Raw genomic sequence first — 15,879 nt, forward strand, 5'->3', positions numbered from 1 at the left:
AACTTCCTCTGGTATGGCTGTTTATCAAAGAAGCAACAACATAACTAACTTAGTTTGTAAACAAAAGTGATTTCATTTGTCACTTCAGAATTGAAGCTAATGCACAATCTATATAAATTAATACGTGTGTTAGCTTATATACAGCTGTAGGTAACAGCCTTATGCCGTGTAACACCAAATCCATATGTAAAAATAAGAACTACAGCAAGTTAAACGATAGCTTTCAATAGCTAAATAGCTATTAATAAATAGCTAAATAGCTAAAATGATAGCATTCAAATGATAGCTTAAAGATAATTTTATTTAAGTAGAATTAAGAAATACTTTGTGCAGTAGTGAGAAGGGTAATATTGAATAAAAATGTTTGGAAGTTATTCTTTGGCCAAAGAGATCCCAGAAAGAATATTCTGGCTCCACTCAAGTCAGTGGCTGAATGCTGTTTAACTTCCATGGGGCTGTGACTTCAGCTCAGCTATCTAATTACAAGAAATATAACAAGTTACTTTCTCCTTACAGTGAATTAGCTATAAATTTGTATTAGTATTATGGTGAATAAATTGGTATTTCTTCCATAAGCTCCCCCTTTACAGCTCCTGTAGACCATGGTTTCGTTAATTAATAAGTTTGCTTTGGATTGGCTCAACATCCTGCTGAATTGGTACAATGTTGTTGCCTCTGCATCAAGGAATGTCCCTAGATCATCATTACTTGACAGTCATTACTTGACATAGCTACAGATACACTGACTTTTAGTTTTTAGTGAGACATATGGCCAAGAGGTTCATTGACTGAAAATTAATTTTTATTTCCATGTTTAAATATCAACCAAAGTTAATATCATGAAATCTTCAGAGAGAGAAGCAGCACTACAGTTTTTTTTTCTTATGCAGAAAATAAGCAATTAGTCCTTTCTTGAGAAGGAACATTTTGAATGCATGGAAGATGTTCTGAGTATGCTCCTTTTTCCCCCTTTCCCTTCAATCCCTCATGGTTAGTAAAATTAAAACAGCCCAAGAAGTATAAATTCATAACTTAAAATGCATCCTGAGCTGCATTTGAAAGAGTGTTGCCAGCAGGCTAAGGGAGGTGATCCTTCCCCTCTACTCAGCACTGGTGAAGCCATATCTAGAGCCCTGGATTCAGCTCTGGGCTCCCCAGTACAAGAGAGAGATAGAGCTACTAAAACGAGTCCTGCAAAGGGCTACTAAGATGATTAAGAGCTTGGAGCATATCTCATATGAGAAAAGGCTGAAAGAGCTGGGGACCGTTTAGCCTGGAGAAGAGAAGACTGGCGGGGGGATCTTATCAATGTGTATAAATATCTTAAGGGAGAGTGTAAAGAGGACAGGGCCAGACTCTTCTCAGGGGTGCCTACTGACAGGACAAGAGGCAACGGGCACAAACTGAAACACATACAGTTCCATCTGAATATGAGGAAAAACTTCTTTACTGTGAGGGTGACAGAGCACTGGAAGAGGTTGCCCAGAGAGGCTGTGGAGTTTCCATCCTTGGAGATATTCAAAAGCCATCTGGACAGGGTTCTGTGCAACGTGCTCTAGGTGACCCTGCTTGAGCAGGAGGGTTGGATGGACGATCTCCAGAGGTCTCTTCCCACCTCAACCATTCTGTGATTCCATGGAAAAAAAAACAAACAAACTTCTCTTTAAGCATGCAGCATTAAATAAAAGAAGGGATAACATCCTCTTCTTTGATATTCAGAGCCAGACAGAGAGAAGTAGATAAACTCTATTTATTTGCATGTATCCTCAGCTGCCTCCACTTCTCTTTCATATGACATGAATACCTGGAAATGGGAATTGTTTTTATTTTAAAGTAGCAGGTGCTTCCTCAGCTGTTACAGGTTCCGCCACTCTAGTCCCTTCTGTCTTGTAACGCCTGGGATTATTTCAGGGATAGATAATTTGTCCAGGATCATGCAAACAAACAATCTTCATGACTTTGTATTCATTGTTCCAAATTATGTCCTCCATCTCTGTCTATTGTGTAATTTAAAGACAAGCCGCAAAACTCACCTTTCAGACCAAAGTTGCTACTGGGGAGAAAGGGCAAGAACTTTTGTGTCAGTGAGAGTTCAACAGATGAGCACTATTTCCAATGAGCGTTTTATGCATATAGGTATACACCTGGCTTTGCCAGAAGCATTATCCACCAAAGTCTTCTGCACTCCCCACTCTGAGTGCCTTACTGAGACCCCTGCAAATGGCAAAATGAAGAAGGGGCAGCTGCATTATTTGAGCTTTCATCTGTGTCTTTGATGGACATCCCCTGTCATTGCAAGAAATGGGTAGAAGTAGCGAACTCAGACAGGATGTTCCACAACCTGAACCAAATACGTATACCCAGGGGGAGATCCTAGCTGTGTGGCGAGAGCATGCTAAATGGTGCCATCCTGTCATCTTCCCTGAGGCTTCTTCCCCAGCTCAGCTCCAGTGCTATTTTATGGTTCTTTGAAAAAGAAAAGGGATTCACTCATAAAGGAATCCATACAAATAGATTCTTTTCAGAGATCCAGTCATTTTGGAAATGAATTCCAAATGAATTGAATGGAAATAAATGAATTGGAATGGAAATGAAATGAATCGGAAATGAATTTCCAGTGAAATGAATTCCATTTGGAAATTCATGGTGATACACATTAACTGTTCCCCCAATAAGGTTTAAATAAAGACATGCAAGTTTGATCACCTGCACAGAAGTAGATATCTGTAATGTTCAGGCCTTATCATCCTTGACATTGAGGCAGCTATTCAGACCCTGTCCATCTCTCCTCTTACTGCTTCAGGAGGCGCTGCATAGCCAGGGTTCAGCAGTTTGACTAAGGAGCTGGAACTATTTTATCATTCTCGAGCAAATTAATCTAATTACCTGACAGCCAGGATGTAGGAACTAGAAGGGAGATGCCCTAAGTGGAACAGCCTTGGACCACTGAATACTGGAAGAAATCTCTATAGTACAGAAGAGAGAACATTCTCCTACACGTTGTACCTGAAAGATGACAGAGACTGAGCCAGAGCTGCATGCTGTTGAAACGTTATGTTCAAATGCCACCTCTTCTTAAAGCCTTTGCTGATAGATATCAGACCCAAATGCCCCAATCCCCAAAATGTAAATGGGAGCAGGAGCAGAGAAATTCCTATATATATAGAACAAGCAAAAAAAAATCTTTCCTGCTTTTATAACAGAATCAATAGTAAGCCACAAAGGAGAAGGGGAGAGTGTCTTGTGCTGCCTTCAACCTTGCATGGTTATTAAATATCACGACAATGGATGCACAGCATATGGTAAAATAACACACTGACAGTGTCCTGTGGTATGTAAGCTTGTGCAAGCAGGTAGATATGTTTAGGGACGCTATTTTGGAGTTTAAAAACAGGCATGGCTCAGGCATATGAAAAGAACAGGGTAAGAGAAGGACAGCGGGAGAAAGGGAATGGATTTGCTTTCCTACAGAACATGATTCATAGATTCTGTGGTGGTAGGATGCCATAAAAATCTATGCCTATATGACTTCTGCCCTCAAAGCATTTACAGCAGGCAGAACTGGATGTTGGAAGATGAGGAGGGCAGGTCGCCAACTCATGTGTCAAGGTGTAGCCCTGATTACAGTTTTGTTGTCTCTTTTGGCAGTCGCTATGAAAGTGATGATTAGAGCAGCTTTGGAGGAGACTAGGGTCAGAGAGATTATCAGGACATGACCCTGCAGAAAGAGCACGGTATCTTTTGCTGTGACATAGCATTTTCTTTAATGTTGCTCTGCCTCCTGGCACGCTGTCTGCATGTGGGAAGGAGGGTGATATTGCAACCTGACAGGTCCACAGCCTCTAACCACCAACCTGAGCCACTTATGTGTAATATCTGAGTTGGCTGTGTCGGGTGGGACATGGGAGGATTGGCACAGGTGGTCTTTCAGCACATGTGCTGTGCTGTGCCAGTGGTGACTGACCAAGCCTCAAAATCAGCTTTAAAGCAAACATTGTCTAATAGAGAATAAAAAGGATGACTAAACCTGCAGTCCAAGAAAACACTGTTTTAAATCATGTTGGAACCCTCTACAAGCCAGACCCAGCTGAATTACTGAACCCTTTGCCCCTGGTTAGGGGTGCCATCCTGGAGAAATAAACCCTGCCTTTCACTATTGCCCTCAGATGTCTTGGCCTCAGCTGTACAGCAGAAGCCTGGCAGTGCTTTACCAAGGCCGTCCTGTCCTTCAGGTGTCCGCCTGGCTGGGGATGGAAGTGGGCAGGGCTGGCGGTTGTGTGTGTCCCTTGCTCCCCTTACACATGGGTTGGTGGCCTCAAGGTAGGGGAGGGAAGCCGTGAGGCCAGCTGCGGGGCAGTATGCTCTTGGGAGCAGGGCACAGGGCACATATAGCTTCAGCAGACTGTGCTCTGACACGCTTTAGAGGTTGAAATGATTCTGGTATGGAGGAACCTGCCCTTTTGCCAGCCTGTTCTCCCACCAGTGCAGTGCAAGCACACTTTTGCATTACAGACAGACAGATACCAGCTTCGTTGCTGACACTGGACTGTCTCTTGAATAACGACTGCTACTGAGAGCCAGCGTGTGAGGTAAACAAAATATATGGCCATGCAGTCTTATAGTCAAGTGCTGGATAGTACAGGTAAATGAATGATGGTGTGAGTTGCATAGAAGAGCTGTTCTTTGCCCTTGCAGAGTGATTTATACTGTTATCCAGCTGTGCATGGTAAACTACCTAGCTGGTGTACAAAATCTCCTGTGGATTTTGTGGTACATGGGGCCTCACATTTTGTAAATCTGGCTGCAGAGAAGCACTTGTATTAGGCTATCTAACCAAGCTTACTAGGAATATCCCACACAGAGTGTTTAGCGATGCCCACCTCTCCACCAAGAATTCCTGCCTGGGAACATCTCTGCCTGTCACAACAGTCTGGATCTACAGCATGAGAAATACTCTGCCTCTACAAAATTTAAGCATTTTGTGAGTGTATGCTGTGTGATTTTTACTCATGGAATAAGACTGAGATCCTTCTAGATTCCCTTTATCTTTGTTTTGCTTTTTATCTTAAGAGATGGCTTAGGTTGAGTAAGCTAGTAAGGCTTGCATCACTATTGACCTAAATAAAGTATTAAAATAGCTAGAAATCCAAGTGTCTCTCCACTCCTATTTAAAGTTTTCAGATCAGCTGTTTTGGTCCTATTTCTGTGCATCAATTTTCGTAGTGCAGTGACAAAATATGTGATTTCATTGTGGTATGTTCATTGCTTGGGTGCTCAGAGTACTCAGCTTCTCAGCAGATCCACAACACATGCAGGCGATGACAGAATCTCAGTAAGATCTCAGGCGTTACCACGTAAAATAGTCTCATAACATTCCTTGTGGATGTTTGCAGTTGAAAAACGTATTGACATTGTGTAATGCAGAGAATGAAGAAAATTTCAGTACTTTCATTGTAAAATAGGTTAAACTGTGATTTAGTAAAAAATGTATCTGTAAGATCAAGAGCTGAAAAATTGGGAACTTGAATCCTTCTCAATATCTGAACATTCTGTTAAATGTATTTGCTATGAAATCTTCAGCCTCAGTTTTGATTAGTTTGTACTCAGCTCACCTCTGTAATTATTTTTTCTATTCCTCTCCGTTCCTCTGAACCACAAAAAGTATTTTTCTCACTGCTGTCCCACAGTAATTTATCTCTACACATGAAAATCGTTCTTATATTATTTTTAACACAGCCACTGCTTTTCCTTTTTTACTGATTGTTTGGGGGGTTTATTGGAAGCTTGAATTACTTAATTTAAAACACTTCCAGAGAGTGATACTCAGCGAGTCATCCATACTGCTGGCATCAGCACAATATGATAAGTTAGTTTACACAGGGTTAACCTGACAGGCTCTGGAACTGGTAAATTCTGTTTAATCTTAAATGAGATATTAATTTTATATAGTTTTACTTTTCGCATTAACATTGTCTTTTGCAAACCATAATCATTTTCCTGTTTCTTGTAATACTGTAGTGCTTTTAGTAAGGGCTGGTCTCTACAAACAGAGGAAGACATAGTCCCTTCCTGAAGACTTACTCTTTACATAGACAAGACAAAGAAAGGGGACCCTAGAGAGTGATATGATTTGCCAAAGGTTGCACCACAAGCTGTCAGCGGAAAAGTAGAATCCAAATCACTGGAGCCTCGTTCCAGTATTGTATCCAGTGGACCATGCTGCTTCTTAATATGTTGCTGTTCTTATTGTTCTTTCTTTGTAGTTCGGGATCGGGTACGATCAAAAATGGAGAGAGATATTTTGGCAGAAGTGAATCATCCTTTCATAGTCAAGCTTCATTATGGTAACTATAATAAAATATGTCATGTTTGTGCTTAAATTGGTTGGGGAATTGTAACTAGATGTGTTATACTTTCATACAGATACCCCCTGCCTGCATCTGACTCTATCTTTAACAAAATCATAGAGGTTACCTGTGTGAAATACTTCAATTATGCTAAAGGAGGATTTCAGTATAAGTAGGTCTTAGCTATTCTTCTGTCAAAATACATTCAATATAATGTTATATATTGTGCTGGTGGGATAGTGGGAAAGCTGGTGAATATACATCTGCTAACCCCCTCACCCACTGTCAAGAATCATTTAGGAAACCAGAGAATCTAAATAAAACCTAATTTTAATAATCAGCATCAGCTTGAATTTGTCTGTGTGAATTAGATGTCTTGGTAGAGTTGCTTCCTTCAGCCTAACCAGCTGCCTGAGTTCCTGAGGAGCCCCATTATTAGTGTAAAGGGTCTTCTGGGGATGTTTCGGATAATGCGAGCTCTCCCCTCACACAGATCGTGGAGCTTCTCTCTGTGCCTAGCCCTCAGTTTCTCCTGATATCTGGCACAGTGGAAAGCAACAATAATTCAGAGGTGCTTACAATGGAAAAGAATATATTAATAATACATCTTTGTCTCTCAAATGATACCATTTTTCCCCCATAGTCTAAGCTAGTTTGCTTAATTGTGTAGAGAAGTTAAATTTTTCTCCTCTCTAAGTAAAGCGCTGAAATGACAGGAGCGCTGGTAGCATGAACAACACACAGTTAGTTAACAAGATTCGTTCTTTGGAGACTTTATCTTGATTCAAACTTCAAACATCTCCATCCTTTTCTAATGCAGCATTTCAAACAGAGGGAAAATTGTATCTAATACTAGATTTCCTGCGGGGAGGGGACCTTTTCACAAGACTCTCCAAAGAGGTAAGCTGATAGATTTTACTTTAGAAATGAACAACTATCCTGGATTTTCAGAACTCAGATGAAGTTGGTGGGAGTGGCAAAGGGCCTTGGGAATAGTTCTGCTATATATATGTAATAGAGCTATATCATCTTGCATCTTTAGGTGGGTTCTTAATAATTATAATTGAATTATACCATAAGTAACACAATGGATAGCACGTAAGCATCATGGCTGTAGAAAACTGCACCATTTACTAAGTCATTCCCACAGCAAAATAGCCCCAGACTCATTGCTCGCAAAATATATGTTGGCTATGATGAGAAATAGTCTGAGAAATCCATCCCCAAGACATTTTGCCTGTGACATGAGCACAGAACTGTTCTAAAACCACAACTGCTGGCAGCAGAAAGCAGAGGTGGCCATAGGTCGGAGGCTGCCCCAGGCTCTGGGTGCAGCAAGCCCGCAGGCTGGCCAGGGCATGACCCGGCAAGCGGGCAGAAGGAGCTCTGTCTCCTGTGGCAGCTGCTGGAGCGCATCGGAGGCCACACGCTGCCCCAGGGGCTCGCAGCTGGGCTGTCACAGCAGCTCACCTGCTCTCTTCCCTGCTTGCTCAGGGACAGCTGCTGCTTTCGACACATCCTTTGCCTCCAATCTGTCCCCTGTCCTCTGTAACTTCTGCCTTCGGGGAGATGCTGTTGCTGGCAAAAAAGGAAGTCAGGAAGCAATCCAAACTCAAGTTTCACTAATGCCAGTAGAGAGGGGCAGCAGCGGGTTTTCTAGGTTCATTTACCACTCACCTGCTTCTTCAAATACCTCTTCAGAGTCAGCTGTCTGCGTTGCTTCTAGCAGTGCAGCTTCCTGAATTTTGCTTCAGAGAGTCTTCTAGGTGGTATGGGTGGTGCTCGCAGAGGCAGCCCTGCTGCCCCCAGGACAGAAGCCCTGGGGAGGCATTTATGCTCCTGGAGCCTTGTCTGTGCCCAGGGGGTCACTATCTGGTGTCACCAACATAAAGCCCCTCAGCTCTTGGTCTCTTTGTAGACTGCTGAGACAGAAGGTGCCAGGAAGCACCTAACATAACATCTTTAAAAAATATGATAGGGATGTTTCAAATGCTGTTTTGAGGGGAAGCTGTGCTTGCGCTTCTTGAGTTTGGGAGTTACTGATGGAATAAAAAGCTGTGAAAACAGTAATTCATAAGTTCCCAAGTCCCCATCCCAGCCCTCAGAGCAGTGGCAGCAATTGCTGTTTCGGTGACATGCTACAGACTGGAAGTGGTTTGCATAGCTAACTGCTGTGCGTGCTGCAGTTCAGGAGCCCTTGCTTCAGTACCTGTTTGCCAGTGTGAGAAAACGTAACATGTAATTTCCATGCCAAGTAACGATATTTGTATAAGTTCTTAGTACATGGTAGCAGTTACTTTTAATAGCAGGGAAGAGATTAAAGGAAAAAAAAGTATTTTTCTTCTGTTTATCATGAAATCAGTCTTTGTCAATGACATAGCATGCTGTGTGAGGAAGGACTTCTCAGGTTTCATAAGAGAAGAGAGAAAAAGTCATTGTCATCTACCAAGTGTAGCTATACATTCTGTACAGTTAGAAGACTTTAAAGAGAACATCTCTGATTACATTCTCTCTCAAAACGTCAGATTTTTCCAAGCCTTTTCCAATTCAATGCATTGATTTTTCTGCTTTATACTATCAAGAATTGGTCCTCTTAACTTGACAGTCCTGACACAGACTTCTCTTTCCAGTATTTGCAACTCATCCTGTCTGCCTATAACTTGTAACTGCTAGTGCCAAGGTATCACAAGGAAAGACATTATAGGAAAACTCATACAGGCTGCAATTATTAATTATGGGCTTATTCCAATTGTATTGATTTCAATGGGCTTTCAGTCAGATCCCTTACACTACAACATGTGTACATGCAAAGCTTTATTTCAGATTTGGTCTATGTTTCTGAGATGTCTGACTTTAGCTGGAAAAGTGTGTATAGATTAGATTTTCCCTGATTCTGCTGATTTCATTTCATACCTACATTATTTGTTTTAAACCTTATAAATAATTTAAATTTATTTTGATGTCTAATGCCATTTTTACATTCTGGATCAATTAATTTTTTAATCAAAATTGTTACTTATGTATCCTTGTTCCTTCTAGCCTTTACAGATATTCTTAATTAAGTTATGTGACATCTGCCTGTTCTCTGAATCCTCTATTTTTGTTCTCAGCCTTCTGCAGCTTCTCAAAGCACTCAAATATTGTGGCTGCTGCTTTCCAAGAGTAGAGATTTAATTTTAAAAAATAAGCTGTGCAGTTTCTACTATATTTACATTTACATATGACATGTAGATTTTTATTGAGATGACTCATTTTATTTCTGTCATATGTAATATTCATGCTTGTATATCCAACATATAAGCTTCTCTTTCTGCATTGTTATTTTTGTATGTGTTGAACTTTAGCTAAAGAGAAGTTAATATCATCTGGGATATAATTAAAGTTAACTAAAGGGTTTTCTTGCCATCTGAGCTCAGTTTTTCTGGGCTTAGAGTTTTTTCTGCTAGAGAAGTTTCTTCCCACTGAAAACAGAGCTTTCAGTGTTTGTGGTAGCCATATCAGCTGTAGAAAAGAAACAACTGCCATCAATTTGCATCTCATTAGGCCCTGTATGTTAGATAGCACATCATTGCTTAGGATATCTGCACTCAGATAACTAAGACTCAGCCTGATGTCCTGGTCCGTCATCATATACACTGAATCTGTATTCACTCATTCCCCGGTTCCCTTTCAGAGCAAGTCTATTTGTTTTCTCAAAGCTAAAACAAGGTCACAGTCACTAGAAACTCTTTTGCACAAGGCCTGCTTCTTACAGATATTACGGACAAGGACATGCCAGGTTTGTTTCCCGCACAGTCCTCCAATACTATCCCAAAAGGCACTCTCGCACATTATCATCTGATAACCCAGGTCATTTAACACAGAGCCTAATGTCACCTGGCAAAAGTACCATGCTGAAGAATGCTGGCACACTATGTCAGGTATTTTGACCTGAAAAAATATCAACAAAAGTCTGTGTCTTGGGACTCCAGGATCATAGGGGAGACTGTCTGTATCTCAGGATGCAGGGTGTAGGGGAGGCCCAGGCCATCTACTACATGGTGTGAAGGAGGCTAGCCACCTCTGAATAGGATTAACCCTGAGCAATGTAGTTGCAAGCCACTTCTCATTCTTGTCTAGAAACCAGGTATCGTTCCCTGAGGCAGATGTATTTGGCAATCTGGGCATGACCTTAGAGTCCAGTGGCCACTGAAGGCACTGGAGAGACATTCCTTGAACCCTCAATGAGTGGGTTTTAAATCAATCTCTTAAGTCTCTCCGTGCTGTATATTCTGTTCATATTTGGGAACTAAATGTGTTTCAGTTTCTAAAACAAGAAGCCTCTCACTTCCCCAGAGAGGTTTCTGCATCTTATTTTGTGGGAAATTGGGAACCAAATGCCAAGTTTTTCACAAATTAAGATACATGAAAGCAATAAGGGCTGTGCTGAATGTATTGAGTTTTGCCATTCATTTCAAAAGGCTGAGGAGTTGGAACCTTATTTATATTATTGTGACATGACATCATCTAAACAGATCAAACAGATGAATGAGAGCAGCATGCTTTAAGGAAAGGAGAGAAATACTTGACAGATCAGGTTCTGTTTTATAAGGAGAATCTGGTAAGAATTGTTAATGTGAGCTCAGACAAATTATGGAAAATCAAACCTGATATGATGGTCATTCCAGCATTCCTGTGTTAGACAGTTCCTTCCCCATGTCTGTTTAATGCAAGCCAGCCTACCATTATCTAATAAATAGACATGTTCTTCTTTTCTTTCTCTCTAGGTGATGTTTACAGAAGAGGATGTCAAGTTCTACTTAGCTGAGCTGGCCTTGGCTTTGGACCACCTCCACAGTCTTGGAATTATTTACAGGGATCTGAAACCAGAAAAGTAAGTTAATGAGAAGGAGTGAATTGTAACATAAATATGTGAGCTTTTAGGTCATTTCTGCTCCTTGTCATACTAATAAGTCAAAAGGTGCCGGAGACTCTACGTTTCTTCCTGTATCTGAGAGAGCTTCAACATCAAGAGTATATTTTGTCCCCTATGCAAAAGTTAATGAGGTAGTAAAGTACTGTATCCTTTCCCTAGTGAAGCATGGGAACATTGAAGTAACAAGCCCGTTGAGGCAGTGGCTGAGGCAGTGGTATTGTGATAAATAAAAAAGTAAGCAAGCACCATTATTCAAGGTGAGCCAGTAAGAACTGGGAAACCTTACACTGTCCAAATCAGAGGTAGTGCAATCTGTTTGCCTGTGTTTATTTTCAGTTATACCACTAGGCTGAGGTATGAACTGAGCTCCAATCTTTGCATTCCCAGTTTCCAGGTCTTCCTATTACATCATTTAAGCATAGGGCCAAATACCTTAACTCTAGTCCAATATGATGTAGTCTCCGTGTGCATGGCCTTTATTTTAATGAATGATCTCAGTGCAGGATCCTGATCTCTGTGCCTTTGTCTTGAGTAGCACTGTTCTGGATTTGCACTATTTAATCTGGTCTTCCTGTTGATGCAATATAAACTGTTCAATGCAACTCCACTTCCAGCTCAAACAAAGTACGTCTTGGCACAGTGCAGTTTTATTACTGCCATTGTTTAAGGTAAATGAGCATCTCTGAATGCTAGTGTTCATGCTAGCTCACGAGAGACATAATAATCAGCATTTTAAAGCGCTTTTATTGACTGTCCAATATATTTTCCCAAGAACAATTCAAGCTTATATATGCAGCTATTTGCTGTTCCTAATGGGATACAGTGGAGATTTTTCCTTTCTCTTTTTTCTTTACAGTTCTTCAATAGACTAAATGACACCCACAATGATATGACTGAGAATCATGTGATACTGTTTTTATTCTGTTCCATTTGCCTGGTGCTTTCCTACATTTTTATGTACCAGCTCTGATAAATGTGCTGCAATATTTCAAAGTTACCAACCTTTTTAATGAAATGGTCACAATCCTTTAAAAGGATGACCACTGAGAGCAGTCAGTTTAGCTGTTGTTTACACTTCCAAAGTATAACAGCAGAGCAGTCTCTTCCCTTTTGTGACATGTAATTTAAAAATGTGCAGCTATTTCTTTAAAATGAAGTGCTATTGCTTTCACACTTCTGGACACAATAAGACACCAAGAGCAAATTGAAGGTGGAGTTTGTAGGTGTGAAAAGTTGAAGGGGAGGAGACTATTTGTCTACAACATAGTACTCTGTGATTTAAACTTTAAATTCAATTTTGTGTTTATGTTACAATAGTAATAGTAGCAGTAGCAGTAGCAGTAGCAGTAGCAGTAGCAGTAGTAGTAGTATATGAACTTGTACAGATTGACATAAGCAAAGCTCTCAGTCTTCTGGGCTAGAGACCTTTCACAAAGGACCAAAATTTCCACTCCTGTCTGTTTATACAACTGAAACTGAAGACCAGAGTCTTTGTCAAATACAGGAAGTCATCCTCCCACTCAAACAACTAGAGGATTAAAGGTGCCAGTTTATTACATAACATGAAATGGAAGTAAGCAGCTGTCACACCATAACTGCCATTGCCATGTGCTGTTGCATCATTGTCCGCTAGCAACCCTTTGGTTTTAATTTTGTTCTGAATTTTTATTATATCCATATTTGCCAGGCAGCATCAACAAATATGCATGTTGTAGAGTTATAGAAGGTATAACTTCAATAAATTAATTGCAGTTTTGTTCGTTGCTCATTCTGTTCTCAGTGGCAGCCTTGGGATTGCTGCCACATCCTTTTCCTCTGCCCTCTCTCCTTTAGGCTAAGCAATCCAGTTTTTGCACTGGTCTTCACCAGTCAGTCTTTTGAGGCACTGGATCAGTCTCCTTGCTCCCCTTTGGCTTCTCTTCATCCATATCTCCCTTGAAGTACAATATCCAAAATTTCACACTCATCTTCAGGAGAAGCATTACCAGTCTGATTAGAGCACAAGGTTTACTTCTGTTTTGTAGACCTGTTTCCAGAATCTGAGAGAAATTAATTAGTTTGTAATTTCCCAATCATCTTCTTTCCCTTTGTTAAAATACAGGCACTTCATTTGCCCTTCTTTGATTGTTTAATGCTTTTCCTATTCTCCAGAAGTTCCCCAAAGGATCTGCTAATAGGTTTGAGATTGCTTCAGTCTCTCTTTAAATAGCCTAAAATGAAGTTCACTGGGCCCAGCTCATTTGAACTGTTTATGTCAAAGAAGACTAGTTAGAAAATAGCACTGTTCAGACCATTTGAAAGAATTCTCAGTCCATTAAAATTTCAAGTTCCACAATCTTTTTTTAAGATTCCCTGAGCAAAAATTAGTATTAACAATTTAAAGCTATGAATTAATTTTAAGTGCAACCAGCATACACTCTGGGAGCTGTTATAAGATTAGTTGTACTTATTTCAAAACAGCAAGCAATTGAGTTTTCTGGTTTAAGTCTTACTTAGAACATGCAGATGCTTCTTCACTTAAATTGCTGCAGCCGAATTCTACTCCCTGAGTTGCCTTAGTGGTTTCAGTGTGATTCTTTGTGGAATAAGGTACTGTTCTGTCACACTGAAACCAGTGGAGTTACTTGCACAGTGAACATGATCAAGCCATTAAACATGGCATTACTGACTAGGAAAATGGAAACTTTTTGTAAACTAGTATATGAGACAAATGTTATTTCTTATGCTGTAGTTTAAGGGCATGAATGACTTCGAAGTGACTCTACCTTCAAAGAACGCACAGATATTTTTATTTATTTTTGTCTTTTCTAGCTCCAAGTACCAGGTTCCACCTTGATATTTTTCTGTCGTAAGTGCTTTAAGGAAAACCAAAACAACTGCTGCTTAATAGAGCATGCTGTAGACCAGGACAGTTCCTTTGGGAGCCTAGCTGCCCCCTGTAAAGAAAGCAGTTCTGAGAATTGGTAAAGGGCAAAGAGTTTGGGGGGAAAATCACCATCATCATCCATCAAAGTAAGCAGTCCTTTTTTGGGAACCAGAGCCCTAAATTTTCCTTATTTTCCCTGGTGTCATTGAAGCTACATCAGAGCTGAGTTTAGCATGAGACTTTTCAGCGTGGTGAGATAGTATGGCATCATGTAAACACTGACGTGTTACAAAAGATGCAGAGTTTGTGAGAGGCTTCATCTTTTTAGAAGGCATTTTAATACTTCACTCTATCTATCTGACCCTTTCATAAAAAAACCTGCAGTCAAATTAAACTCCTTTATGAAGTTTCAGATTTTCTTTCTGACCTGAAATTTTGGCCACATTTTCTGAAAAACACAAAGTGTGGGTTGAATTTTCTGCAAAACTGAGCTGACTTGGAAGGAAACTTAAATCATCCAAAAAAACCCCAGAGTTCCAGCTTGGATAGATTTGACAGAACTTCACATTGATTTGAGTGTATTGGAGTTCAAAGTGAAGCCCAGAAGATATGACTCAAATTTTTTTTTTAAAAAAAAAGAGAAATGGCAGAGAGAATTGCTATGGCCTTGATTTAAGATACCCTGTAGAATAATGTCAACAACTGATATAGAAGGCTTTTTAGCCCTGTGCTGAAGTTGCAGCAAAGAACTACTGATAAGGGTTGCAATTCTAGCTCTACTGTGAGCTTCTCATATAACAGGGAGCTTGTCCTTCCACAGCTATTGGGTTAGCTTCCCTGCCTGTGACATGGAGTCTTATAGCCTTTTTCATCTCAAGACATACCTTTGAGCTGAGGACAGTGAAAGTGGTTCAGATTTTTGTCAGACCATCCTGAGGCTAAAATTTTGTTACTGTGTTGAAATAGAGAATAGGTAACAGCCACAATATCCTGCAAGCACATATAAATCTTAAACTAAACAGATAAATATGGAAAACTCTAGTAGTAAGAGATTCTCTCTCAATGAAATTATAGCCTACTTTAACCTATAAAAGTAGTCTACTTCTTGTGTTTTTTATAATTTCAAAACATTGATTTAGAAGAAAGATTTTTCTTCTAAATCACATTAGCAACTTTTGGGTCTTTTTTTCCTACCCCAAAATAATAGTAGTTTATTTCAGATTAACTGATCCTGCATAGCATAGCTAAAATAATTATTGTCACAATAAATTTTTTTTAGTGACAGTATGAGATAAAAAGGAATTGTAAAATGATAGAGCTAAAAAGAGAAGACAGAAAGGATGATCAGAGAATAAGTTTGTTTCCACAGTCACTGAAAAAATGTCATTTGTTGTAATCTGGATACCTAGTAGCAGATACATTGTTCTTTACTTCTCTATGTCACTCAAAGCTAATTCACTGAAATAATTATCATTTTACTCATTGTTATGATATTATTTTCTTTTTACATCAAATGTAATTTTTAGTTCACAAGCATAGTTATGTGAGTTGGCAGATGGCAAATGTGGAGACACCCAGCTGTCCAAAGGGGTACTTAAGCAAGGGAAAGCTGAAGGCAGGGGAAGCTTAAGGCAGCTGAGGGTACTGTATAAGGGTATTTGGGAAAGAGGAGACAGAGGAGGGAACTGGCGACCCAGTTTCAGGAGAAACAGGATACACATCAATAGAAAACCAGGATCCTATCATTTTGT

The 15,879-nt window shown here is 40.0% G+C and overlaps 1 protein-coding gene across 1 annotated transcript in view; it reads left to right on the top strand.

Moving 5' to 3' along the window:
* Positions 1-15,879, top strand: part of RPS6KA2 (ribosomal protein S6 kinase A2) — a 331,815-nt gene that overhangs the window by 247,762 nt on the left and 68,174 nt on the right. The window contains exons 5-7 of the mRNA XM_067294741.1: positions 6,264-6,344; positions 7,168-7,247; positions 11,114-11,220. Coding sequence (XP_067150842.1) covers positions 6,264-6,344; positions 7,168-7,247; positions 11,114-11,220 — 268 coding nt within the window. The remainder of the gene's footprint in view (positions 1-6,263; positions 6,345-7,167; positions 7,248-11,113; positions 11,221-15,879) is intronic.

The sequence above is a fragment of the Apteryx mantelli genome, chromosome 3 (genome assembly GCF_036417845.1).
Source record: "Apteryx mantelli isolate bAptMan1 chromosome 3, bAptMan1.hap1, whole genome shotgun sequence".
NCBI classification, from domain to species: Eukaryota; Metazoa; Chordata; class Aves; order Apterygiformes; family Apterygidae; genus Apteryx; species Apteryx mantelli.